General features: G+C 43.9%; 1 protein-coding gene across 4 annotated transcripts in view; it reads left to right on the top strand.

Annotated features, from left to right (window-relative positions):
- afap1l2 (actin filament associated protein 1-like 2) overlaps positions 1–26,533 on the top strand; it is a 207,566-nt gene that overhangs the window by 45,088 nt on the left and 135,945 nt on the right. For 3 of the 4 annotated variants that reach the window (XM_045222493.1, XM_045222487.1, XM_045222492.1), the window contains exon 3: positions 19,729–19,806. The exons of the other annotated variant lie outside the window; for it this stretch is intronic. In XM_045222493.1, coding sequence (XP_045078428.1) covers positions 19,729–19,806 — 78 coding nt within the window. The remainder of the gene's footprint in view (positions 1–19,728; positions 19,807–26,533) is intronic. 4 annotated transcript variants of the gene reach the window in all.

Below are 26,533 nucleotides of genomic sequence, written 5' to 3'. Positions count from 1 at the left end.
GCCCTGAAGGTGTGGAGACATTGGCTTGAGGGGGCTAAACCCCCTTTGCTCATTTTGACTGACCATCGTAACCTGGAGTACATCCGGGCAGCGAGGAGGCTGAACCCTCGTCAGGCTAGGTGGGCCATGTTTCTTTCCCGCTTTGTATTTAAGCTCACCTATAGACCAGGGTCCCATAACGCTAAGGCAGACGCCCTGTCCCGACTATATGACACAGAGGAGAGGTCCATTGAGCCCACTCCCATACTCCCGGAGTCTTGTTTAGTGGCACCGGTGGTGTGGGAGGTGGATGCGGAAATCGAGCGGGCGTTACGTTCCGACCCTACTCCTCCACAGTGTCAAGAGGGTCGGAGGTACGTGCCGCTCGAGGTTCACGACCGTTTGACATACTGGGCTCACACGTCACCCTCCTCTGGTCATCCGGGTATTGGTCGGACAGTGCACTGTCTTAGTGAGAAGTACTGGTGGCCAACCTTAGCTAAGGACGTGAGGGTTTATGTTTCCTCCTGCTCGGTGTGCGCCCAGTGTAATGCACCTAGACACCTGCCCAGGGGGAAGTTACAACCCCTACCCGTTCCACAACGGCCGTGGTCTCTTCTATCGGTGGATTTTGTCACGGATCTTCCTCCCTCCCAGGGGAACACTACGATCTTGGTCGTTGTGGATCGGTTTTCTAAAGCCTGCCGTCTCATTCCCCTGCCAGGTCTCCCTACTGCCCTACAAACTGCTGAGGCCCTGTTTACACACGTCTTCCGGCACTATGGGGTGCCTGAGGATATAGTGTCTGATCGGGGTCCCCAGTTCACCTCTAGAGTCTGGAGGGCATTTATGGAACGTCTGGGGGTCTCGATTAGCCTTACCACAGGTTTTCACCCCGAGAGTAATCGGCAGGTGGAGAGAGTTAATCAGGATGTGGGTAGGTTTCTGAGGTCATATTGCCAGGACCGGCAAGAGGAGTGGTCAGGATATATTCCCTGGGCAGAGATAGCCCAAAACTCCCTCCGCCATTCGTCCACTAACCTTACGCCTTTCCAGTGTGTGTTAGGTTATCAGCCGGTTCTGGCACCTTGGCATCAGAGCCAGACCGAAGCCCCTGCGGTGGACGAGTGGTTTCGGCGCTCGGAAGAAACTTGGAACGCTGCGCATGTCCATCTGCAGTGGAAGGGACATTCTAGATCCCTCCATGTTGAGGGACTTCCACCGGAGTCATCCGGTACTGTCACGGAATCAGCCGAGGCTGCTCCTCCTCCTTGCTCGGGCAGGCTTCGGCGTTCGTCGTCCCCGGAGTACTAGCTGCCACCGATCTATGTTTCGGTGTTTGACTTGTTTTGTCCTGATTGTGTACACCTGTTCCCCATTATGTTGTATTGTATTCCCTATTTAACCCTCTGTCGTTCATTGTGTGTTGTGTGTTATTGTATTCGTCATCGGCAGTGTTCGTGTGCGGGTTGTTGTATTTCCTCCTTGTTTGGAGATTGTTTTCTACTCTGGTTACTTTCGAGTAAAGTACGTTTCCAGTAGCTCTGTGTCCTGCGTTTGACTTCGCCTACCGCATTCACCGTCGCACTCTGACACTGATAAATTTAAATACATTTGCCAAAGTTATAGAATTACTGCTGTCTGTTCAGAAAGAAATGTAATAATTCAGAATAGCCTACTACATCATGAGTAGGCCTATATATCTTTTTTTTAAATTGTGAAGCCCAATAACAAAGGCTAGCCTACAGTCGGGAATGCACTGCAAATCTGTCAGTGAACAACATGCAGACAAAGACTTTTTCAATATTTCTAATACAATTGCGAGCAAATGGCTCCTGCTGAAAAAGAAGGCTATAATCTGTGTGCTGTAGACTACCAAAATATTTGTATCAACTTCCAATAGGCCTATTGTGAGCGAACATTGTTTTACAAAGTAGGCTAAAACAAGAGAGAGATAGGCTTTTGTCACTACTTTGTAAAACACAGGCTCACCTGTGTTGTGCTGGTGTGGGCTAGCCTGTGTTGGGCTGGTCCTGCTCACACTGCCCTACCCTATGCTTTGACTTCTTTCTCCCCTCTCTCTCCAGATGAAATCTTGCGACTTGTGACGGCCGGCCGCCCAACAACCTGCCCGCTTGACCCTATCCCCTCCTCTCTTCTCCAGACCATCTCCGGTGACCTTCTCTCTTACCTCACCTTGCTCATCAACTCATTCTTGACCGCTGGCTATGTCCCTTCCATCTTCAAGAGAGCGAGAGTTGCACCCCATCTCAAAAAACCAACACTCAATCCCTCTGATGTCAACAACTACAGACCAGTATCCGTTCTTTATTTTCTCTCCAAAACTCTTGAGCGTGCCGTCTTTAGCCAACTCTCTTGCTATCTCTCTCAGAATGACCTTCTTGATCCAAACCAGTCAGGTTTCAAGACTAGACATTCAACTGAGACTGCTCTTCTCTGTGTCACGGAGGCTCTCCGCACCGCTAAAGCTAACTCTCTCTCCTCTGCTCTTGTCCTTCTAGACCTGTCTGCTGCCTTTGATACTGTGAACCATCAGATCCTCCTCTCCACCCGGCATCTCCGGCGCGGCTCACTCTTGGATTGCGTCCTACCTGACCGGTCGCTCCTACCAAGTGGCGTGGCGAGAATCTGTCTCCGCACCACGTGCTCTCACCACTGGTGTCCCCCAGGGCTCAGTTCTAGGCCCTCTCCTATTCTCGCTATACACCAAGTCACTTGGCTCTGTCATATCCTCACATGGCATCTCCTATCATTGCTACGCAGACGACACACAACTAATGTTCTCCTTTCCAGGTGGCGAATCGCATCTCTGCATGTCTGGCAGACATATCAGTGTGGATGACGGATCACCACCTCAAGCTGAACCTCGGCAAGACAGAGCTGCTCTTCCTCCCGGGGAAGGACTGCCCGTTCCATGATCTCGCCATCACGGTTGACAACTCCGTTGTGTCCTCCTCCCAGAGTGCGAAGAGCCTTGGCGTGACCCTGGACAACACCCTGTCGTTCTCCGCTAACATCAAGGCGGTGACCCGATCCTGTAGCTCTACAACATTCGGAGAGTAAGACCCTGCCTTACACAGGAAGCGGCACAGGTCCTAATCCAGGCACTTGTCATCTCCCGTCTGGATTACTGCAACTCGCTGTTGGCTGAGCTCCCTGCCTGTGCCATTAAACCCCTACAACTCATCCAGAATGCCGCAGCCCGTCTGGTGTTCAACCTTCCCAAGTTCTCTCACGTCACCCCGCTCCTCCGCACACTCCACTGGCTTCCAGTTGAAGCTCGCATCTGCTACAAGACCATGGTGCTTGCCTACGGAGCTGTGAGGGGAACGGCACCTCAGTACCTTCAGGCTCTGATCAGTCCCTACACCCAAACGAGGGCATTGCGTTCATCCACCTCTGGCCTGCTGGCCCCCCTACCTCTGCGGAAGCACAATTCCCGCTCAGCCCAGTCAAAACTGTTCGCTGCTCTGGCACCCCAATGGTGGAACAAGCTCCCTCACGACGCCAGGACAGCGGAGTCACTCACCACCTTCTGGAGACACTTGAAACCCCACCTCTTTAAGGAATACCTGAGATAGGATAAAGTAATCCTCGCAATGAGTTTTCAAGCCACGGAGCAGGAGGGGAGGACCTAGCCTGCTGGGAGGATAGGGGACATAGAGAGTCAAAAGATGCAGAAAGGGAGGAGAGGAGGGTTGAGGCGGCAGAATCAGGAGATCGGAGGGAGAAGGATTTAGCAGAGGGAAGAGATGATAGGATGGAAGAGGAGAGAGTAGCGGGAGACAGAGAGCGAAGGTTGCGACGGCACATTACCATCTGAGTAGGGGCAGAGTGAGTAGTATTGGAGGAGAGCGAGAGAGAAAAGGATACAAAGTAGTGGTCGGAGACTTGGAGGGGAGTTGCAGTGAGATTAGTAGAAGAACAGCATCTAGTAAAGATGAGGTCAAGCGTATTGCCTGCCTTGTGAGTAGGGAGGGACGGTGAGAGGGTGAGGTCAAAAGAGGAAAGGAGTGGAAAGAAGGAGGCAGAGAGAAATGAGTCAAAGGCAGACGTAGGGAGGTTAAAGTCACCCAGAACTGTGAGGGGTGAGCCATCCTCAGGAAAGGAACTTGTCAAGCTCATTGATGAACTCTCCAAGGGAACCTGGAAGGTGATAAATGACAAGGATGTTAAGCTTGAATGGGCTAGTGACTGACAGCATGGAATTCAAATGAGGAGATAGACAGATGGGTCAGGGGAAAAAGAGAGAATTTCCACTTGGGAGAGATGAGGATTCCTGTGCCACCGCCGCGCTGACCAGATGCTCTCAGGGTATGCGAGAACACATGGTCAGACGAGGAAAGAACAGTTGGAGTAGCAGTGTTTGCTGTGGTAATCCATGTTTCCATCAGCGCCAAGAAGTCAAGGGACTGGAGGGTAGCATAGGCTGTGATGAACTCTGCCTTGTTGGCCGCAGAACGACAGTTCCAGAGGCTTCCGGAGACCTGGAACTCCACGTGGGTCGTGCGCGCAGGGACCACCAGATTAGAGTGGCAGACGCCACGCGGTGTGAAGCGTTTGTATGGCCTGTGCAGAGAGGAGAGAACAGGGATAGACAGGCACATAGTTGACAGGCTACAGAAAAAGGCTACAATAATGCAAAGGATATCGGAATGAAATGAACTAAACATCTGGGAAAGCGAGAGAGCGGGGCCTCCCTCACTTACGTTTCACTGAAACACTCAAGTATAACTCTCCCAACTTCCACTTTATAAATTATAATTGTTGTAAACTACAGCGGTCCAATGTTTTCTAGGAATAGACTCTAACTTAGTTTATTCAGCTAGCTAACTTGGTACATAATTCTTCAGTGAAAACCATCCAGGGCACCGAATCCTATGACGCCATAGCCAACTAGCATGCCAGCCTCCAATAACACGGTTTAGCACCAATACTCGGTTACAACAAACCACCAGCGTGTTAACACGCCAAACAGATCATTCGTGTCCGTGTCTAACGTTGTGTAAAGTTTTGGGTTAGTTTTGACAGTTTGAGTGATTACTTCGTCAACTTATTCAGCCAGTTAGTTAGCTAGAATAGTTAGCATACTAGCTAGCCATTGCTCTCTGCCAACGAACCAACCCCTCATCCCACGGCACGAAACACAGAGAGAGCCAAGCTAACGTTAACTAGTCACCCATGTCCCGAATTCCCTTGAATGACTCTGGTTACCAGTATGTAAAAACAAAACAAAAATAAATGTAGGTTATAATTTACCCTTAGTAGCTACTGTTAGCCAGATAAGGGCAAAGCTAGCCACTGAAATATAGACTGTAGATTTAAGTTTAGTGTGTTAAGTTAAGTGTGGTTCCCTTTCAGTCGACTCAGTTCAACATTTCACTATGGGACACGCCCCCTCGTGTCCTATTCTCTGAAACCTTATTCAATCACTCATAGATGGCTAATCATAGTTTTGCAGGTGTGAGCCCCATGCATGTTGAGTGTTAACTTGTTAGCAGCTCTGTTTGTCATCAGCTAGCTACAGTTCCTGTAGCCTAGCCTGCACACAATTAGTGCTATTAGCTCGCTAGCTCCACTGCTATATTTTACGATGTACCGGTTTGGGTTTTTACTGTACCTTATATAACAGGCTTTTTTTTTTGGTGGGGGGGGGGTGCTAAGCTGACATATGGAATTGTTTTAAGATGGTCATACTATGGACCATTTTAGCTATTTGAATTTTAGGACCCATTTAGGTATCAAAATAAAATATTAAAAAAATATTTGATAAAATATTGATTTTGGCCTTTGGTACTACTAAAGCACATAGAAACGCATTGAATAACACATTCATAAATGGCAAAAAGTACAGTCAAAATATACATTAAAAAACAAGGTTTTGAAGTGTCTGTCCTAAATATAAAAATATATATTTTTACACTTTTACTGTAACCCCTTTTTTGAGATAGGCACAAAACTACTTTAATTCTTCCATTTTTATTTTTTATCCGGTACCGGTTACCTTCAGATGAGTCCCGTGACACATAACATCCCCTTTCCACAGTGGGGTCGCATTAGTTTGTATCCCAAATGGTTCGGAAGCTACCAAACAGAAGTTGGCACATCGATGGTACCGACTTCAGACAAGTCTCCTGACACTTGTGGGGGTTGTAGAGCAAAACGGAGAACACTATCGTGTTCGTGAGAGCCTCCCCTTTCCGTAGTTTGCAGGTCAAAACGTTCAGACGCTACAGACGTTTTCGTAAGAAGAACGATTTTCGGGATAGCTATGCCACCTTTCACCATAGATGCGGAAGTATGACACTGGCGGATTAGGTGGATTGAGACACATCCAATGCAAAAAAAACAGATAGCTCTAGTTTAAACCGAGGGATTTTGATAGGGATTTTTTTGTTATGTAACTTAGATTGATGCGCTGTGTGTAATCTCAATTTTTATAGTTCACTTAGCTACTTGAGTCATCTCTCTCCGCTCTCTCTCTCTCCATGCTGCTTTCCACACAGACCTAGCCCCACCTCCTTTCACTCAAGGAGCGCATTTGTTGCTCCTCGACCACGAGTCAGTCTGCATGGTCAATGCAGCACATGCAACAATGTTGATAACAACGATGCTGTTTTCACTTTGCTTCTTAATATAAATCCACTAGCGTTCTATAATTACACTATTAGTTTGTGTTTCTTACATCTGCAAACAGCTAGTAAGTTGTGCCTAAATTGTGTTAGCCGCTAATGCTAATTACTAGTTAGCTGGCTGGCTAGCTAGCTAGCTAATAAATGTACTGAGTCAGCGCAAACTTAATTAGCTATACAGCCTGATAATACCAGTGATGGTGTAGACCTAAGTCAGCATGTTGTTTGTGCAACATTATCTTCTAAATCAAAGAGGAATATGCAAAGCATGAATATGTTCGCCACATGAAGTAGCTAAGAGAACATTCAATTATAGATTATAGGGTCCCCTAGGAAACACTTATCAACACTTTGGTTCCTATCCTGTCACAAAAACTCCTCCCTGCCATTTTCATTCGTTGTCATGTCAAACAACACTGTATTCAAAGTGCCCACTATTATATTCTAACTATAGAATTTGAATAATCATTCTATTTCCATGATTCCAACAGTTCACCCAATTGTTTTGCTATAAATCGCAAGTCAAATTGCAATTGCAACATTTGGTTAAAAATAAGGCCTAGATTGTTTTCCCATATCGTTCAGCCCTACATGGCAGTGTAGAAATGATCTCATATGAGTGCAGGAAATGCAGAAATTGATGAAAATGCAGAAAATTATTTTTGGTTGAAGTTGAATTGAACAGTATTAAACAATCAGAATGTAGAAAGACCCATTGAAATCACATAGACTGTATGTGTTGGGGGTCACGCACTACTCATAAAGCAAATTTAGAACTTTAATTATTCAAAAACATAAAATACTGGAAAATACAGTCATATTGTCAATAAAAAAATGTATACTGTGATATGATATTTGGGACATATCGCCCAGCCCTACTTTAGCATCCCACTAATAGCAGGTTTCCACTAGTTTTCGCTACTTCTACTCGTGGTCTATAGCTCTGCGTCGGTCCCCACCATAGTTTGCTAGCTGAACTGCCGAGTGTCTTAGCTAGCTAGTTACTTAACAGCGCTGCATGCGGTTCTGGCTATCAACCTCTGGGCTAACCCCCACTCGGTTTGCTTGGCTAAACTCGATCGGTGCTGTTTCTTCAAGTGTGTTGCACCATCCTTTACATTCCCCTGTAAAAGATACACCTAGCTGTGCTTTTTACCTCAAGTTGCTTGGTTTACACACTGAGTCAGCGCTTGGTATTAATACATGCTACTTCTAGTCATGGTCTCTAGCTCTCCGTCGGTTCCCACCGTTTGGCGTTAGCTAGCTGAACTGCAGAGTGTCTTAGCTATCTAGTTGGGTAACAGCGCCACACTGTTTATCTCTCTAGGTTTATCTTTTAAAGGGGAATGTAAAGGATTGTGCTTAACAGGTGGGGTAACACATATAGCTAGCTATACTCGAGCGGTACTGTTTCTTCAAGTGTGTTACCCCACCTGTTAAGCACAATCCTTTACATTCCCCTTTAAAAGATAAACCTAGCTGTGCTTTTTTACCTCAAGTGACTTGGTTTACACACTGAGTCAGCACTTGGTATTAACACACGCTTGGCTAGCTAGCTATCATCACTCAGCCAGCTAATTAGCTAGCATCCCTGTTACCTCTACTTTCACTCCCCTGGTAAATAAAGCTTTCTGTTTCTGCTTACCTGTCTTCCAGCTATCGTTACTATGATAGTCTCCGATTACTCCCGTGTCTCGTCCGATTTCCCTGTCAAATAGCAACGTGTGTGTTGTTAGCTAGCCTCCTCCTCAGTAATTCCATCTGTTTTCGTCTGTTCGGTTGAAACGATGTCCTCGAGTGTACCGACCAAGAAGGAGAGAAAGCAGCGCAAGCCTAGCAGGGCTTGCCCCGGCAATTGCAGCCACTACATGTCCAAGTCTGACTCCGATAGATCTGTGCTACTTGCCTTGGCATAGACCACACTTTGGCGGCTCTCGTTGACTCTGCTAGCTGTGCGCATTGCTCTAAGCTGGGCCCCGGTGTCATCAAACTTAGATCAAGGTACATGGAACGTTTTTGCCAGGCCTCGTTCTTACTTGAGGTAGATTTTGTTTAAATAAAATCAAATCAAATCAAATTTTATTGGTCACATGCGCCGAATACAACAGGTGCAGACATTGCAGTGAAATGCTTACTTACAGCCCTTAACCAACAGTGCATTTATTTTAAACAAAAAAAGTAAGAATAAAACAACAACAACAAAAAAGTGTTGAGAAAAAAAGAGCAGAAGTAAAATAAAGTGACAGTAGGGAGGCTATATATACAGTAAAATAAAGTGACAGTAGGGAGGCTATATATACAGGGGGGTACCGTTGCAGAGTCAATGTGCGGGGGCACCGACTAGTTGAGGTAGTTGAGGTAATATGTACATGTGAGTAGAGTTAAAGTGACTATGCATAAATACTTAACAGAGTAGCAGCAGCGTAAAGAGGATGGGGTGGGGGGCAGTGCAAATAGTCCGGGTAGCCATGATTAGCTGTTCAGGAGTCTTATGGCTTGGGGGTAGAAGCTGTTGAGAAGTCTTTTGGACCTAGACTTGGCACTCCGGTACCGCTTGCCGTGCGGTAGCAGAGAGAACAGTCTATGACTAGGGTGGCTGGAGTCTTTGACAATTTTGAGGGCCTTCCTCTGACACCGCCTGGTATAGAGGTCCTGGATGGCAGGGAGCTTTGCCCCAGTGATGTACTGGGCCGTACGCACTACCCTCTGTAGTGCCTTGCGGTCAGAGGCCAAGCAGTTGCCATACCAGGCGGTGATGCAACCAGTCAGGATGCTCTCGATGGTGCAGCTGTAGAATTTTTGAGGATCTGAGGACCCATGCCAAATCTTTTTAGTCTCCTGAGGGGGAATAGGCTTTGTCGTGCCCTCTTCACGACTGTCTTGGTTTGTTTGGACCATGATAGTTCGTTGGTGATGTGGACACCAAGGAACTTGAAGCTCTCAACCTGTTCCACTACAGCCCCGTCGATGAGAATGGGGCGTGCTCAGTCCTCTTTTTTTTCCTGTAGTCCACAATCATCTCCTTTGTCTTGGTCACGTTGAGGGAGAGGTTGTTGTCCTGGCACCACACGGCCAGATCTCTGACCTCCTCCCCTATAGGCTGTCTCATCGTTGTCGGTGATCAGGCCTACCACTGTTGTGTCGTCGGCAAACTTAATGATGGTGTTGGAGTCGTGCCTGGCCATGCAGTCATGGGTGAACAGAGAGTACAGGAGGGGGACTGAGCACGCACCCCTGAGGGGCCCCCGTGTTGAGGATCAGTGTGGCAGATGTGTTGTTACCTACCCTTACCACCTGGGGCGGCCCGTCAGGAAGTCCAGGATCCAGTTGCAGAGGGAGGTGTTTAGTCCCAGGATCCTTAGCTTAGTGATGAGCTTAGAGGGCACTATGGTGTTGAATGCTGAGCTGTAGTCAATGAATAGCATTCTCACGTAGGTGTTCCTCTTGTCCAGGTGGGAAAGGGCAGTGTGGAGTGCGATAGAGATTGCATCATCTGTGGATCTGTTGGGGCGGTATGCAAATTGGAGTGGGTCTAGGGTTTCTGGGATTATGCTGTTGATGTGAGCCATGACCAGTCTTTCAAAGCACTTCATGGCTACAGACGTCAGTGCTACGGGTCGGTAGTCATTTAGGCAGGTTATCTTAGAGTTCTTGGGCACGGGGACTATGGTGGTCTGCTTGAAACATGTTGGTATAACAGACTCAGTCAGGGACATGTTGAAAATGTCAGTGAAGACACTTGCCAGTTGGTCAGCACATGCTCGGAGTACACGTCCTGGTAATCCGTCTGGCCCTGCGGCCTTGTGAATGTTGACCTGCTTAAAAGTCTTACTCACATCGGCTACGGAGAGCGTGATCACATAGTCGTCCGGAACAGCTGGTGTTCTCATGCATGCTTCAGTGTTGCTTGCCTCGAAGCGAGCATAGAAGTGGTTTAGCTCGTCTGGTAGGCTTGTGTCACTGGGCAGCTCGCGGCTGTGCTTCCCTTTGTAGTCTGTAATAGTTTTCAAGCCCTGCCACATCCGACGAGCGTCAGAGCCAGTGTAGTATGATTCAATCTTAGACCTGTATTGACTCTTTGCCTGTTTGATGGTTCGTCGGAGGTCATAGCGGGATTTCTTATAAGCGTCCGGGTTAGAGTCCCGTTCCTTGAAAGCGGCAGCTCTACCCTTTAGCTCAGTGCGGATGTTTCCTGTAATCCATGGCTTCTGGTTGGGGTATGTACGTACGGTCACTGTGGGGACGACATCATCGATGCACTTATTGATGAAGCCAGTGACTGATGTGGTGTACTCCTCAATGCTGTCTGAAGAATCCCGGAACATGTTCCAGTCTGTGCTAGCAAAACAGTCCTGTAGCTTAGCATCTGCGTCATCTGACCACTTTTTTATTAACCGAATAACTGGTGCTTCCTGCTTCAGTTTTTGCTTATAAGCAGGAATCAGGAGGATAGAGTTATGGTCAGATTTGCCAAATGGAGGGCGAGGGAGAGCTTTGTATGCGTCTCTGTGTGTGGAGTAAAGGTGGTCTAGAGTTTTTTTCCCTCTGGTTGCACATTTGACATGCTGGTAGAAATTAGGTAGAACGGATTTAAGTTTCCCTGCATTAAAGTCCCCGGCTACTAGGAGCGCTGCATCTGGATGAGCGTTTTCCTGTTGATTAATGGCCTTGTACAACTCATTCAGTGCAATCTTAATGCCAGCATTGGTTTGTGGTGGTAAATAGACAGCTATGAAAAATATAGATGAAAACTCTCTTGGTAAATAGTGTGGTCTACAGCTTATCATAAGATACTCTACCTCAGGCGAGCAAAACCTCGAGACTTCCTTGGTATTTGATTTTGTGCACCAGCTGTTGTTTACAAATATACAGAGACCGCCACCCCTTGTCTTACCAGAGTCTGCAGTTCTGTCCTGTCGATGTAGCGTATAGCCTGCTAGCTGAATGTTATCATTGTTGTCGTTCAGCCACGACTCCGTGAAACATAAGATATTACAGTTTTTAATGTCCCGTTGGTAGGATAACCGTAATCTTAAATCGTCAATTTTATTCTCAAAAGATTGAACGTTGGCTAATAGGATTGATGGGAGAGGCAGTTTACTCGCTCGCCGTCGGATCCTTACGAGGCACCCGGATCTGCGTCCGCGATATCTCAGTCTCTTCCTCACGCGAATGACGGGGATCTGGGCCTTGTCGGGTGTCTGTATGATATCCTTCGCGAACGCCTCGTTGAAGAAAAAATATTAGTCCAATGCGAGGTGAGTAATCGCTGTCCTGATATCCAGAAGCTCTCTTTGGTTATAAGAGACGATGGCAGAAACATTATGTACAAAATAAATTACAAATAACGCGGAAAAACACACATAATAGTACAATTGGTTAGAGGGCTGTAAAACGGCAGCCATCTTCTTCCGGCGCTGTCACTTATAACGAAGTCCCAGAGGAGGGAGAAGCTGTCCAAGCTTTCCATCTGCCCCTTTACTTGAGCTCCCGGCAAAATTAGGAGGTCGCCCATCTTCCCAGGGGACGAACCTTTCAGACAAATCCGAAAGTGAGGATGACGGCATGTCTCTTGCCGCATCAGGCAACAACCCACTCTGAGCGGGAGGTGGATTACATTTTACATTTTAGTCATTTAGCAGACGCTCTTATCCAGAGCGACTTATAGGAGCAATTAGGGTTAAGTGCCTTGCTCAAGGGCACATCGACAGATTTTTCACCTAGTCGGCTTGGGGATTAGAACCAGCGACCTTTCGGTTACTGGCACAACGCTCTTAACCACTAAGCTACACCCCTGAGGAAGAGTTTGTCTGCTCAGCTTGTGCTGCCTAGCCAAACTGAGGAGCTAGGGCAGGATCCAATGGGCACGTTCGACATTTCAGCCGACTTTAAAGGCGAGTCGAGACCTACAAATCACATTGCATCCTAAATAACTACTCAATATTGTTTGTAGATCAGTCAGTCACAATTTACCCATGATACATCACAGTTGTGATGCGCTCGAATACGGTCAATGACTGATCTCCCCTTCTTCGAGGCACTCAGATGCCGTCATGTGTTTTGAAGGACTCTGTTGCTATATATGACAAAACTGAAATGCTGAATTGTTTCAATGAGCACTTTGTATCATCTGGTAGGCTGTTTGATTCAGTGTCCTCTGTCTCTGTACAACCCTGTGTGGATGAACCAGTGTCCTTTGTCTCTGTACAACCCTGTGTGGATGAACCAGTGAGAGCTGGTCAAACTTTTAGTTTTCTGCCATTCTCAGTGCAGGTGGTACATAAAGCCCTGAAATCCTTAGATCAAAGAAAGCCTGCAGGTCCTGATCTTTTGGATCCCTGCTTTTAAATCTGGCAGCTGATTTCATAGCTGAACCACTTACATATCTGTTCAATCTAACCCTGGAATGTAATGAAATTCCAAAGATCTGGAAATCAGCATTTGTCCTACCACTTTTAAAAAGGGGGAGATCCAACTCTTTTAAATAATTATAGGCCAATCTCAAAGCTGTCACCCCTGGTGAAAATACTTGAAACCCTTGTAAGTGAACAGCTAAAAGAGTTTTTATTTACTAACTCTATTTTATCAATGTATCAATCGGGCTTCAGGAAGAAGCATAGCACAATTACAGCAGCCATGAAGGTTTTAAATGATATCACTGAAGCCCTTGACAAAAAACAGCACTGTGTCTCACTTTTTATTGATCTCTCTAAGGCTTTTGATACAGTTGATCATGCTATACTAAGGCAGAGATTGTTGAGTGTAGGTCTTTCGGAGCATGCAGTTGCATGGTTTGCTAACTATCTGTCTGATAGAACTCAGTGCACTCAATTTGATGGGCTTATGTCTGTTAAATTGTCTGTCCTGAATGGTGTGCCCCAGGGCTCTGTACTTGGTCCTCTCTTATTCACTATTTATATTAATGATTTAGACAAAAATGTCCAAAATGCACAACTTCATTTTTATGCTGATGATACTGTTATTTACTGTTGTGCCTCATCTCTTACAAAAGCTTTCCAGAACTTGCAAACTGCTTTTTATACTGTTCAACATACCTTGTGTCAATTGAAGCTTATCCTCAATACTGACAAAACTAAACTAATGGTGTTTTCTAATGCAAGAAATAGACCTCTGAACCTTTCACCTGTTACTACCTGTCAGGGCAAGGAGATTGAGGTTGTAACCTCATATAAATATCTTGGAATTCTAATTGATGACGGCCTCTCTTTTAAATTGCATATTCAACAACTTACAAAAAAATTGAAGCTGAAATTGGGATTTTATTTTAGGAATAAGGCCTGTTTTTCTTTTGAAGCCAGAAGGAGGCTAGTATCAGCTACATTTATGCCTTTACTAGACTATGGGGATATTTTATATATGAATGCTTCCGCTCAGTGTTTGAGATCAATTGACACTCTTTATCATGGTACTTTGAGATTTATTTTAAACTGCAAAACCCTTACGCACCACTGTACTTTTGTATACCAGGGTTGGCTGGCCTTCTCTAGTCACTCGTAGGCTCAGTCACTGGTATACTTTTATTTACAAAGCCATTTTGGGTTTACTACCTTTTTATTTGGGCATTTTTATTGTTCAGAAATGTGGTGGGTACTCTCTTCGTTCACTGGACTTTATCCTGCTAACTGTTCCAAATGTCCGAACTGAATTTGGTAAAAGGTCTTTTATGTACTCTGCGCCATCGTCTTGGAACACCTTACAAAATAATTTTAAACTGGAAGAACTTGTCCCGATTGGTGTTTTTAAATCTCTGATGAAGGATTTTGAGGCTGATTCCCTGACCTGTCAATGTTTTTAATTTGCTGTTTTTGATATTGTTATACTCTTGTGAATTCATGAATGGTTTTTACTAGATTACTTGTAGTTTTTCATGTTGTCTGTCTGTAATTTTTTGTAATGACTTGGTGCTGCCTATCTTGGCCAGGACGCTCTTGAAAAAGAGATTTTAAATCTCAATGAGCCCTTCCTGGTTAAATAAAGGTTAAATAAATAAAATAAAAAAATGCGCTGCCACCAAACTCGAGGTTGGGTATCCTACGCCACCCTCGCCTACAAAGAAGACTAGGATGGTTGGAATCACCCCTCAGGGTAATTCCACATCCGTCCCACAACATATACCAGCCTTCCCATCCTTCCCAGACTACCCACACTTGGATATATATGGCATGGAGTCATTGGGATGGTTCAGCCCTCCTATCGTGGAGCCTTCCCTGGCTGAACACCTCGACCCAAGGCGCAGGGGCTCTGGGAGCTGGCTGAGCCCCTCTGACCTTGACAACCCATAGGTCCCTGTTGGGGCGGGTATACACCACTGTTCCCCCAATTCAGCTCTCTAATAAAGAGCTCCCATTACATCCAGGCCAATGAGCCGAGGTTGATAGTTCAGAATGTTCCCATTCCAAACAATCAACCTCTCGAGGGCTACCATGTCCAGCCACCAGGCATGGCAGGTTCCCCGTCCCTTCCACGGGACAGGTTGCCCATATGCGCAGTCCTCCAAGGGAACAGGTGAGTTCCCTTGATCCTCATATGGAGCAGTGGCGCACATGTGCAGTCTCCCCCTAGGTCCTACAGACTACATGGCAATAGTGCAGTCCACTGCACAGGTGGAAGTGGCCTGAGCCCTCAGAGACAAGATACAGTCTCTGTTGGCCAAGGGAGCCGCACGCGATGTGCCGAGTGAGGATCCTCACCAGGGCTTCTTCTGCGGCTATTTCTTGGTCCTCACAATCGTATCAAGTACATTTTTTCCCTCAACAAAGTATTTATCAGCAATGTCAATGCTAATAGGAAAAGACAAGCGCCGTGAGAATTATTTAAGATACTCTTCAAAGAGGTAGGTTTCATACGTTTTTGGAAGATGGGCAGGGACTCCACTGTCCTGACTTTAGGGAGAAGCTTGTTCCAACATTGGGGTGCCAGGACAGAGCAGAGCTTTGACTGGGCTGAGCGGGAGCTGCCCTCCCGTAGGGGTGGGAGGTCCAAGAGGTGGCGGAACGGATTGCTTGGGTTCGGATGTAGGGTTTGAGCATAGCCTAAGGATTTACGGCACCTCAACAAGCGTCTGAAGGACAGTAGACTGCAATGATCGCCTGTTCCTTGCAATGAGAGATCACAACATCCCTCTGAGTGTAGACACGCTGACCCACTAGTGGTCAGACGTGCTTCTGTATACCTTCCCTCCTGTGGGCCTGATTCCCCCAACTCTGGACAGAGTGAAAGCGAACGATCTAGCCCTCATCCTGATAGCCCTGCCACTGTTAAGGTCTACTTGGCAGCAATCTCAGCCTGCCATGTAGGATTAGGTGAGACGACGATCGGGGCTCACCCCTTTCGTGCATTGTTTTATTTATGGAGCGCGCTGTCTTATAAGATGGCCCAGTTGCTTGCCTTGGCCAGTGCCAAGTGCGTTAGCGACCTTCATGTGCTCTTGGTTCAACCTTCATGCACTCAGTTTGCCCCCGAAAGGTTATGATACATCCTAATGCCGCGTTCATTCCTTAATTCATTTCCATGACTCATAGTAGCCTAGTCAAGCCACTGATATCTCCATCTCAGAAATTTGTGCGCAGGCTAGTTGGGCTTTCCCTCACACCTTTGTGAGGTTCTATTGTCTGGACGTCACTGCGCCCTGGCACACACAGTCCTTGGCGCTGGAGCTGAGTAGGATGGATCAGGTACACTACCAAGTACCACAACACAGGCTTCTCAGGAAAAGGGCTAATGGCAATCGGGGCGTTTTGCAAGTCCCATAGTGAGACGTCGAATCGAGTCGACTGTAAGAGAACTATGAGTTACGGTATGTAACCCAGGTTCTGTGAAGGAGTTTAGGGAGACGTCTTGCCTCTCTTGCACAACTCGTGTAAGAGGTAGTTTGTTGAATGAGGAAACCAGAGAATTGTGGGTGTTATATACATACGCGGGGCTCACACCCACAAAGCGTGTCCCATAGTGAGATGTCCCCCTTCATGTCCTTCAGAGAACCGGGGTTACATACCGTAACCCATCGTTTTTTCTCCTCAGTAGTTTGTATCTCTCTCACAGAGTGGTGTGTTTCCATGTTGTGGTCTTGGGCTTCTCCTTACTTCCTCCCCTGGCTACAAACTATCATTTTTCCAAGGCTGCGTTTATCCTCCTGGGACACACACTTCCTTTGAGTAGCTGCTTATAAATAGCATGCATTTCCATCCTCCAAATCTGTTTTCACTGTACCAGGAAAATATAGTTTAATTCTGCTGCTGTAATATTTCCCTTCTGATATTTATATAAAAGGAATGCCTGTCACTAGAGTATTACTGGGGTTACACCAACATCATAGTCCTAGGTTTTTCTCTGTTGTTCTCTCGCTTGGTACAGCCTCAGTCAGATCATTGTCAAATATATATATTTGAGAATGGGATTATTCTGGGAAAATAAAGTGGTTTTAGGACCTCTTAGCCATTAATAATTATATTTCTATGGCTACTCATAATCCCCTTTTTATATGATATCTTCTGTATAATGATCCAAACTTGTTCATTTTTATTATATTTTATGTGTTTATTGTTATTTTGGCCAGATCATCATTGCAAATTAGAATTGTTTTCCAACTCACTAACTGGGTTGAGTACAAATTACATTTCAGATATTTTAATTAATAATCAATATCTTCCTGATATCAAAATCATCAAGCATAACAGTTCTAGGACATTCACAAAACAGGCTACATACACTCTTAGAATTAAGGGTGACTCGAGGAACACTGGAGATCCTCAAGGAACCAAAGCTAGTCAATGGGTTCATATTTGCACCTTTGGTTAGTTGAGGGTTCTTGGAGGATCCTTTTAATGGTTCAATGTAGCAAAGGCACGTGCGGAGCATTTTGAATTTATTTCGCCGTTGGATTTGCCTGTCATGCTCAGCAATGGAGTCAAGTACTGAGGTAAAGAAATTTAGCTAGTCTAACTGTAACTAAATTGAATTTCTAAATTGAATTTCCTAGTTTATTATTAGCAGTTGAAGTGTATTTATAGTAAAGTGTATATATTGTAGCAGCAACAGCCTATCAGAAGATTGAAGGTGTGGCTTATTGGGGGCATGGCTTTCAAAACGTTATTTTAGGCCACCCGTGAGAGTAATTGTCATTCATGTTCATGTGTTCAGTTGTATAGTCAGTAAAGGTTACACTCATTCATATAGCTATTTTATTTACCTATTGCCCACCCCTATTTATCTGCCTACTGATTTGCTTTCCTAGAAATTGAACAGAAAAGGATCCATTCACTACTCCTATAAACAAATGTTTTGCCAACCACGCTCCTCCCCCTCCGCAAAGCCGACCAATCAAAGACGGAAGCAATGGATAGAAAAGAGCTATCCTACATTTACGTCATTTAGCAGACGCTCTTATCCAGAGCGACTTACAGGAGCAATTAGGGTTAAGTGCCTTGCTCAAGGGCACATCGACAGATTTTTCACCTAGTCGGCTCGGGGATTAGAACCAGAGACCTTTCGGTTACTGGCACAATGCTCTTAACCACTAAGCTACCTGCCGCCCCCAAGCTACATACAAGACCAAGCTACATACTACTTAAAGGTTAAAGGCTGACATAAGTACATGTGATACTAAAGAGCAAAGTAGTATTCCATTACAATAGTCACCATTTTGTTACAATATACAGTAATATATATAGTTATGATATTAAAATACTAATATAATGCATTTACTATAATAATAACAATAATAATAATGTCAATGTCAGTAATAATATATTACAAATGAAGTTCCTGTTTGAACCTTTACAAATGGGTTCCTTGAGGAACTTTTTCTAGAGGGATTCCTCAAGGAAACTTTTTGAACCGAAAAGGTTCTTCAAGGCTCCCTTTCTTTTAAGAGTGTACACTGCAGTAGCCAACACCAACTATCCCTGTCTCAAAAAACCCTTATCATATATTTTGTAAATAAATAATAAATAAATAATATGCCATTTAGCAGACGCTTTTATCCAAAGCGACTTACAGTCATGCGTGCATACATTATTCGTTTTTTTGTGTATGGGTGGTCCCGGGGATCGAACCCACTACCTTAGCGTTACAAGCGCCGTGCTCTACCAGCTGAGCTACAGAGGACCACATATGACCCTTTCTCCTCAGAGAAAGGGTCATGTTGTACAAAGCATTGACAACTGATGTACAATGCATTTGACACATTGGTTGTGATACTATTGATAATATTTTTCTGATACAAAAATGCTTACACAATCATTGTGCTGTCTCCACAACACATGTGTAGTTATTTTTGTGCAGAAAAACTATCCGTTGTATCACAACATTTGTGCCAAATCTGTTGTACTTCAATTGTACAACTTGAGTGTGTACAGGGCCATAGAGTAGTCTTTACAGGATGTGTAACCCTTGATCCAAACAGATGTAGAAGGATCAGAAAGTCAGGCCTATGATCTTTAAAACCTTCAAAAAGAGGAGAGCGTTCCGACTCATGTCTGATAAATGCAACACCAATATTACCCAGTCCAGGTGCTGCAACCAATTAGCACCTGGAATTGGTCCCACCTGTCCCTCGTTACCCCAAATGGGTATAAGTAGAGGTGCAGTCACTCGGGCGGTGGGGCAGACAGGCAGGGGGTACGCCTAGACCTCAGAAGAACCGGAGAAGAGGAACTATTCCCGGGCAGCACGCTACCCGGTGCAAGTTGAGAGCAAGGATTGAAACCATGGACTCATCGCTCTCTCTCTTTTTTTTTTTTCATTAACACAGGCGGTCTGAGGAGCCGCCACGCTGGACACAGAGTTACCCACCAGTTACCTGAGAGGCCTTTCATTTGTATTTCTCCCCTCCCTGTTCCCCCCAACCTTTATTAAATAACTACTTTGTTTTGACTACCACAAATTGGTCTCCCGCTGTCTTATTTTGTGAGTTTCACCTCTGACTCCCCTGGGCTGCCATAATGTACAGTATCATAGCATGATTCTGTGCATTGACAACTTAATTCTAAAGTGGTTGGTATCAGCAGCATTCATAATGAAGTATATTTCTCATGTTGATTGATGTTACTCTTCTCTCTCAACTGCTATGAATCAGGTGGTGGTGGTGATGAGGAGTACATCTACATGAACAAAGTCATTGTGACTGGGCAGGATCAGGACAAAGCTGACAGAGGTGAGAGTTCAAAGGTAGTTTCCTACAAGGTGGAACCTGCTTGATGGTGTAGCACTCTGTATTTGTTTGGTTCATACATTGCAAATTTGTATTATTGAGGCTTTACATACTTTCATAATCCAATATTTGAGGTGCGCTTAATTTAGCTAGAATTTTGCACTTTTGGTATTTCACTTATGTATTTGACCCAGGTCTGGCTTTAACCTCAGAATACTCAAGTCACAGTCCCTCACAAATCAGAGTCACATAGAATAAAATTGCTTAATGTCAATTTCAATCAATAAACCAAGTTTCGTTGTGAATACCCATAATTATTTACAGTCACAGTTGTTTTGTTGAGACTGTGCTCTTCTTAAACCACTGGAAAATTGTGTTGCTGTTCATGTCAGGTTCACCATTCAACTGCAGGTTTTATGTGCTTGATAGGCTACATCACACTTTCCACAGGTGAGACTAAACAAAGTTTCCAACTGCTTCTGTTTTGTGGGTGGCACTGTGTGCTGTTTTCGATGGATGGGGCCTGGCCTCTCGGGGCCTAGGGATCCGGGGGGACAGGGGTGGTATGCTGATCACTGGGATGACGGCCCAATTTGGGATGGGGAGGGGCTTTAGCAGGGGGATTAGTGGAGAACAATTGGAGGGTTACTTAGTATCAATGCAAATATCATGGTGCAGCTATATCGACACTCAATCACTGGTATTTTTTATTGGTAAATTTACAAACATATATAATGATAAATAGATTTGAAAATTGTATCTCATTATGGTATGTGGTGAAATAAGTATAGCCTGTTATAATTGTAATGGCTTAGCAGATAATAATAAAGAAGAACAATATTTACATGGCTCAAAGAGAAGGAATATAATATCTATTGTTTACAGGAAACTCATTCAACAATTCTAGATGAAGTTGCGTGGAAAAAGGAATGGGGGGGGGGGGCGAAATATACTTCTCCCATGGGCAAAGAAACTCAAAAGGGGTGATGATATTAATTAACAGTAATTTCGATCCGAATGTGCAAATTGTCCAAACAGATACGCAAGGTAGATGGATTATTTTAAATATGTTATTGGACCATAAACAGATATGGCTCATTAACCTTTATGGACCAAATAATGATGATCCACACTTCTTTGACACTATATTTAATACATTATCAACCCTGCAAGCAATTCAAGACTCTATTATTATGGTGAGAGATTATAATACCGTTTTAAATAGCTCAATGGACCGTAAAGGAAATCACACTACAAACAATCACCCTCATGCTCTTAAGGAAATCGTGAATGTCATGGATACATTAGAACTAGTAGATATATGGAGGCTTAAATATCCTGATCTAGTGAGATATACATGGCGGAGACTCAATCAAGCTAGTCGTCTTGACTTCTTTCTTATGTCATTCTCGTTGGCACACAATAGTTTAAAAAGTGTTGATGGGGACAGAATGCGGTCAGACCATCATATAATTGGCATATACATTACTCTTACTGAATTTCCACGTGGGCGAGGATATTGGGAATTTAATCAAAGCCTATTGGATGATAACTTGTTTTTAACTAGGACAGAGGAATTTATAACTGATTTCTTTCCGATATAACATAGGTAAATGTGCCTTTAGAGGCCATGCAATTCAGTACTCATCTCGGAAACAAAAGCAATTTAGGTCAAAAGGGTCCATACTAACAAAGGAAATAGAAAGTTTAACAGAACAGATAGATGGCAATAAAAACTTTAACATAGAGGAAAAACAAAAATAAATGGAAAAGTGTAATATATATTATAAAAATAAAGTGAACTTGATGGAATATGGGGAAAAATGCACCAAATTCTTTTTTAATCTTCAACATAGAAATGCTACCAGAAAGAATTTACTGAAACTGGTTACAAATGACGTAGTCACCCATGATTCACCAAATTATATTTTGAAGGAGGAAACAAAGTACAGTGGGGAAAAAAAGTATTTAGTCAGCCACCAATTGTGCAAGTTCTCCCACTCAAAAAGATGAGAGAGGCCTGTAATTTTCATCATAGGTACACGTCAACTATGACAGACAAATTGAGAAAAAAAAATCCAGAAAATCCCATTGTAGGATTTTTAATGAATTTATTTGCAAATTATGGTGGAAAATAAGTATTTGGTCACCTACAAACAAGCAAGATTTCTGGCTCTCACAGACCTGTAACAACTTCTTTAAGAGGCTCCTCTGTCCTCCACTCGTTACCTGTATTAATGGCACCTGTTTGAACTTGTTATCAGTATAAAAGACACCTGTCCACAACCTCAAACAGTCACACTCCAAACTTCACAATGGCCAAGACCAAAGAGCTGTCAAAGGACACCAAAAACAAAATTGTAGACCTGCACCAGGCTGGGAAGACTGAATCTGCAATAGGTAAGCAGCTTGGTTTGAAGAAATCAACTGTGGGAGCAATTATTAGGAAATGGAAGACATACAAGACCACTGATAATCTCCCTCGATCTGGGGCTCCACGCAAGATCTCACCCCGTGGGGTCAAAATGATCACAAGAACGGTGAGCAAAAATCCCAGAACCACACGGGGGACCTAGTGAATGACCTGCTGAGAGCTGGGACCAAAGTAACAAAGCCAACCATCAGTAACACACTACGCCGCCAGGGACTCAAATCCTGCAGTGCGAGACGTGTCCCCCCTGCTTAAGCCAGTACATGTCCAGGCCCGTCTGAAGTGCATTTGGATGATCCAGAAGAGGATTGGGAGAATGTCATATGGTCAGATGAAACCAAAATATAACTTTTTGGTAAAAACTCAACTCGTCATGTTTGGAGGACAAAGAATGCTGAGTTGCATCCAAAGAACACCATACCTACTGTGAAGCATGGGGTTGGAAACATCATGCTTTGGGGCTGTTTTTCTGCAAAGGGACCAGGACGACTGATCCGTGTAAAGGAAAGAATGAATGGGGCCATGTATCGTGAGATTTTGAGTGAAACCCTCCTTCCATCAGCAAGGGCATTGATGATGAAACGTGGCTGGGTCTTTCAGCATGACAATGATCCCAAACACACCGCCCGGGCAACGAAGGAGTGGCTTCGTAAGAAGCATTTCAAGGTCCTGGAGTGGCCTAGCCAGTCTCCAGATCTCAACCCCATAGAAAATCTTTGGAGGGAGTTGAAAGTCTGTGTTGCCCAGCGACAGCCCCAAAACATCACTGCTCTAGAGGAGATCTGCATGGAGGAATGGGCCAAAATACCAGCAACAGTGTGTGAAAACCTTGTGAAGACTTACAGAAAATGTTTGACCTGTGTCATTGCCAACAAAGGGTATATAACAAAGTATTGAGAAACTTTTGTTATTGACCAAATACTTATTTTCCACCATCATATGCCAATAAATTCATTAAAAATTCTACAATGTGATTTTCTGGATTTTTTTTTCTCATTTTGTCTGTCATAGTTGACGTGTACCTATGATGAAAATTACAGGCCTCTCTCATCTTTTTAAGTGGGAGAACTTGCACAATTGGTGGCTGACTAAATACTTTTTTTCCCCACTGTACTTCAAGCAAATGTTTTCGTTTCAATCGCCTCCATCTCCTCTAACTGAAGCTAATTGTAGATATTTTTTTTCTATTGATAATGTAAAATTAACAGCCATACAGAAAGACTCATGTGAAGGTGAAATTACACAGGAGGAACTTCTGGATGCAATTAAAGACTTTAAGTCCGGGAAAACTCCAGGGTTGGATGGCATACCAGTCAAGGTATACTAAACCTTTTTTGATATACTCAGAGGACCGTTATTAGCATGTTTTAACCACTCCTATGTAAATGGTAGATTATCAGACACTCAAGAAGAAGGTCTGATTTCATTATTACTGAAACAGGATACAAGTGGAAAATATAAAGATCCAGTCCATTTAAAAAATTGGAGGCCCCTTACACTTCAGTGTAGTGATGCAAAAAATTCTAGCAAAATGTATAGCTTATAGAATTAAAAAGGTATTGTCGGACATTATTAATTCTAATCAGACAGGTTTTTTACATGGACGATACATTGGAGATAATATAAGGCAAGTACTGGAAACAATAGAACACTATGAAAAATCTGGGAAACCAGGCCTGCTATTCATAGCAAACTTTGAAAAGGCATTTGATAAAGTACGACTGGGGTTTACATATACATGCCTGGAGCATTTCAATTTTGGAGAATCTCTTATAAATTGGGTTAAAATCTTTATAGTAACCCTAGGTGTAAAATAGTAAATAATGGCTATTTCTCAGAAAGATTTAAACTGTCAAGAGGAGTGAAACAAGGTTGTCCACTATCTATTTATTATGGCCATCGAGATGTTAGCTATTAAAATCAGATCCAACAATAATATCAAGGGATTAGAAACAAAGGTGTCATTGTACGCTGATTAATGTTTTCTTTTTAAATCCACAACTTGAATCCCTTCACAGCCTCATAGAGGATCTAGATACATTTTCTAATCTCTCTGGATTACAACCAAATTATGATAAATGTACTATATTATGTATTGGATCACAAAAAAATAAAGAATTTACATTACCATGTAGTTTACCAATAAAATGGTCTGATGGTGATGTAGATATACTCGGAATACATGTCCCAAATGAAATAAATGATCTCACTCCAATAAATGTTAATAGAAAGTTAGCAAAAATAGATAAGATCTTGCTACCATGGAAAGGTAAATACCTGTACATTTGTGGAAAAATATCACCCTGATTAACTAGTATTTTTTAGTTTAGTATTATCCCAGTTTACCTACAGTGAAGGAAAAAAGTATTTGATCCCATACTGATTTTGTACGTTTGCCCACTGACAAAGAAATGATCAGTCTATAATTTTAATGGTAGGTTTATTTGAACATTGAGAGACGGAATAACAACAAAATAATCCAGAAAAACGCATGTCAAAAATGTTATTAATTGATTTGCATCTTAATGAGGGAACTAAGTATTTGACCCCTCTGCAAAACATGACTTAGTACTTGGTGGCAAAACCCTTGTTGGCAATCACAGAGGTCAGACGTTTCTTGTAGTTGGCCACCAGGTTTGCACACATCTCAGGAGGGATTTTGTCCCACTCCTCTTTGCAGATCTTCTCCAAGTCATTAAGGTTTTGAGCCTGACGTTTGGCAACTCGAACCTTCAGCTCCCGCCACAGATTATCTATGGGATTAAGGTCTGGAGACTGGCTAGGCCACTCCAGGACCTTAATGTGCTTCTTCTTGAGCCACTCCTTTGTTGCCTTGGCCGTGTGTTTTGGGTCATTGTCATGCTGGAATACCCATCCACGACCCATTTTCAATGCCCTGGCTGAGGGAAGGAGGTTCTCACCCAAGATTTGACAGTACATGGCCCCGTCCATCGTCCCTTTGATGTGGTGAAGTTGTCCTGTCCCCTTAGCAGAAAAACACCCCCAAAGCATAACGTTTCCACCTCCATGTTTGACGGTGGGGATGTTGTTCTTGGGGTCATAGGCATCATTCCTCCTCCTCCAAACACGGCAAGTTGAGTTGATACCAAAGAGCTCGATTTTGGTCTCATCTGACCACAACACTTTCACCCAGTTCTCCTCTGAATCATTCAGATGTTCATTGGCAAACTTCAGAAGGGCATGTATATGTGCTTTCTTGAGCAGGGGGACCTTGCGGGTGCTGCAGGATTGCAGTCCTTCACGGCGTAGTGTGTTACCAATTGTTTTCTTGGTGACTATGGTCCCAGCTGCCTAGAGATCATTGACAAGATCCTCCCTTGTAGTTCTGGGCTGATTCCTCACCGTTCTCATGATCATTTCATTATTTTGTGTTTCTTCCATTTGCGAATAATCGCACCAACTGTTGTCACCTTCTCACCAAGCTGCTTGGTGATGGTCTTGTAGCCCATTCCAGCCGTGTATAGGTCTACAACCTTGTCCCTGACATCCTTGGAGAGCTCTTTGGTCTTGGCCATGGTGGAGAGTTTGTAATCTGATTGATTGATTGCTTCTGTGGACAGGTGTCTTTTATACAGGTAACAAACTGAGATTAGGAGCACTCCCTTTAAGAGTGTGCTCCTAATCTTAGCTTGTCACCTGTATAAAAGACACCTGGGAGACAGAAATCTTTCTGATTGAGAGGGGGTCAAATACTTATTTCCCTCATTAAAATGCAAATCAATTTATAACATTTTTGACATGCGTTTTTCTGGATTTTGTTGTTGTTATTCTGTCTCTCACTGTTCAAATAAACTTACCATTAAAATTATAGACTGATCATTTCTTTGTCAGTGGGCAAACATACAAAATCAGGAAGGGATCAAATACTTTTTTCCCTCACTGTATTTTCTTATGGTCTTGCATACGCCTAGCGAACAGTTTTTTAAATAATGTGAAAAAAATATTCAGTTCTCTTTGGAACGGCAAACCAGACTAAATTAAACAGGCCTATTTATATAATGAATTGTCAGTGTTTGAAGTGGATGTGGTGTTGGAGTCAGGCGCAGGACACAGAAGCTTAGTCCAATAGACTTTACTAGTCAAAAATATGACAATACAAAAGAACGGGCCTCAAACAACGGAGGCGAGCGATACGCAAACAGTGCGTAAAACACGAAATATAAGCGATGCGCAAACAGTGCGTCAATACACTTAAATACACCAGAGCAAAATCCAAAACCCCAACGGACAGGCGGACAACAACACACAACTACAAACAAAACCAAAGGAAACTTATAG

This window comes from Coregonus clupeaformis, chromosome 1 (assembly GCF_020615455.1).
Source record: "Coregonus clupeaformis isolate EN_2021a chromosome 1, ASM2061545v1, whole genome shotgun sequence".
Taxonomy (NCBI): domain Eukaryota; kingdom Metazoa; phylum Chordata; class Actinopteri; order Salmoniformes; family Salmonidae; genus Coregonus; species Coregonus clupeaformis.
The sequence above is the reverse complement of the archived record's forward strand: the minus strand, read 5'-3'. Positions and strand labels throughout refer to the sequence as shown.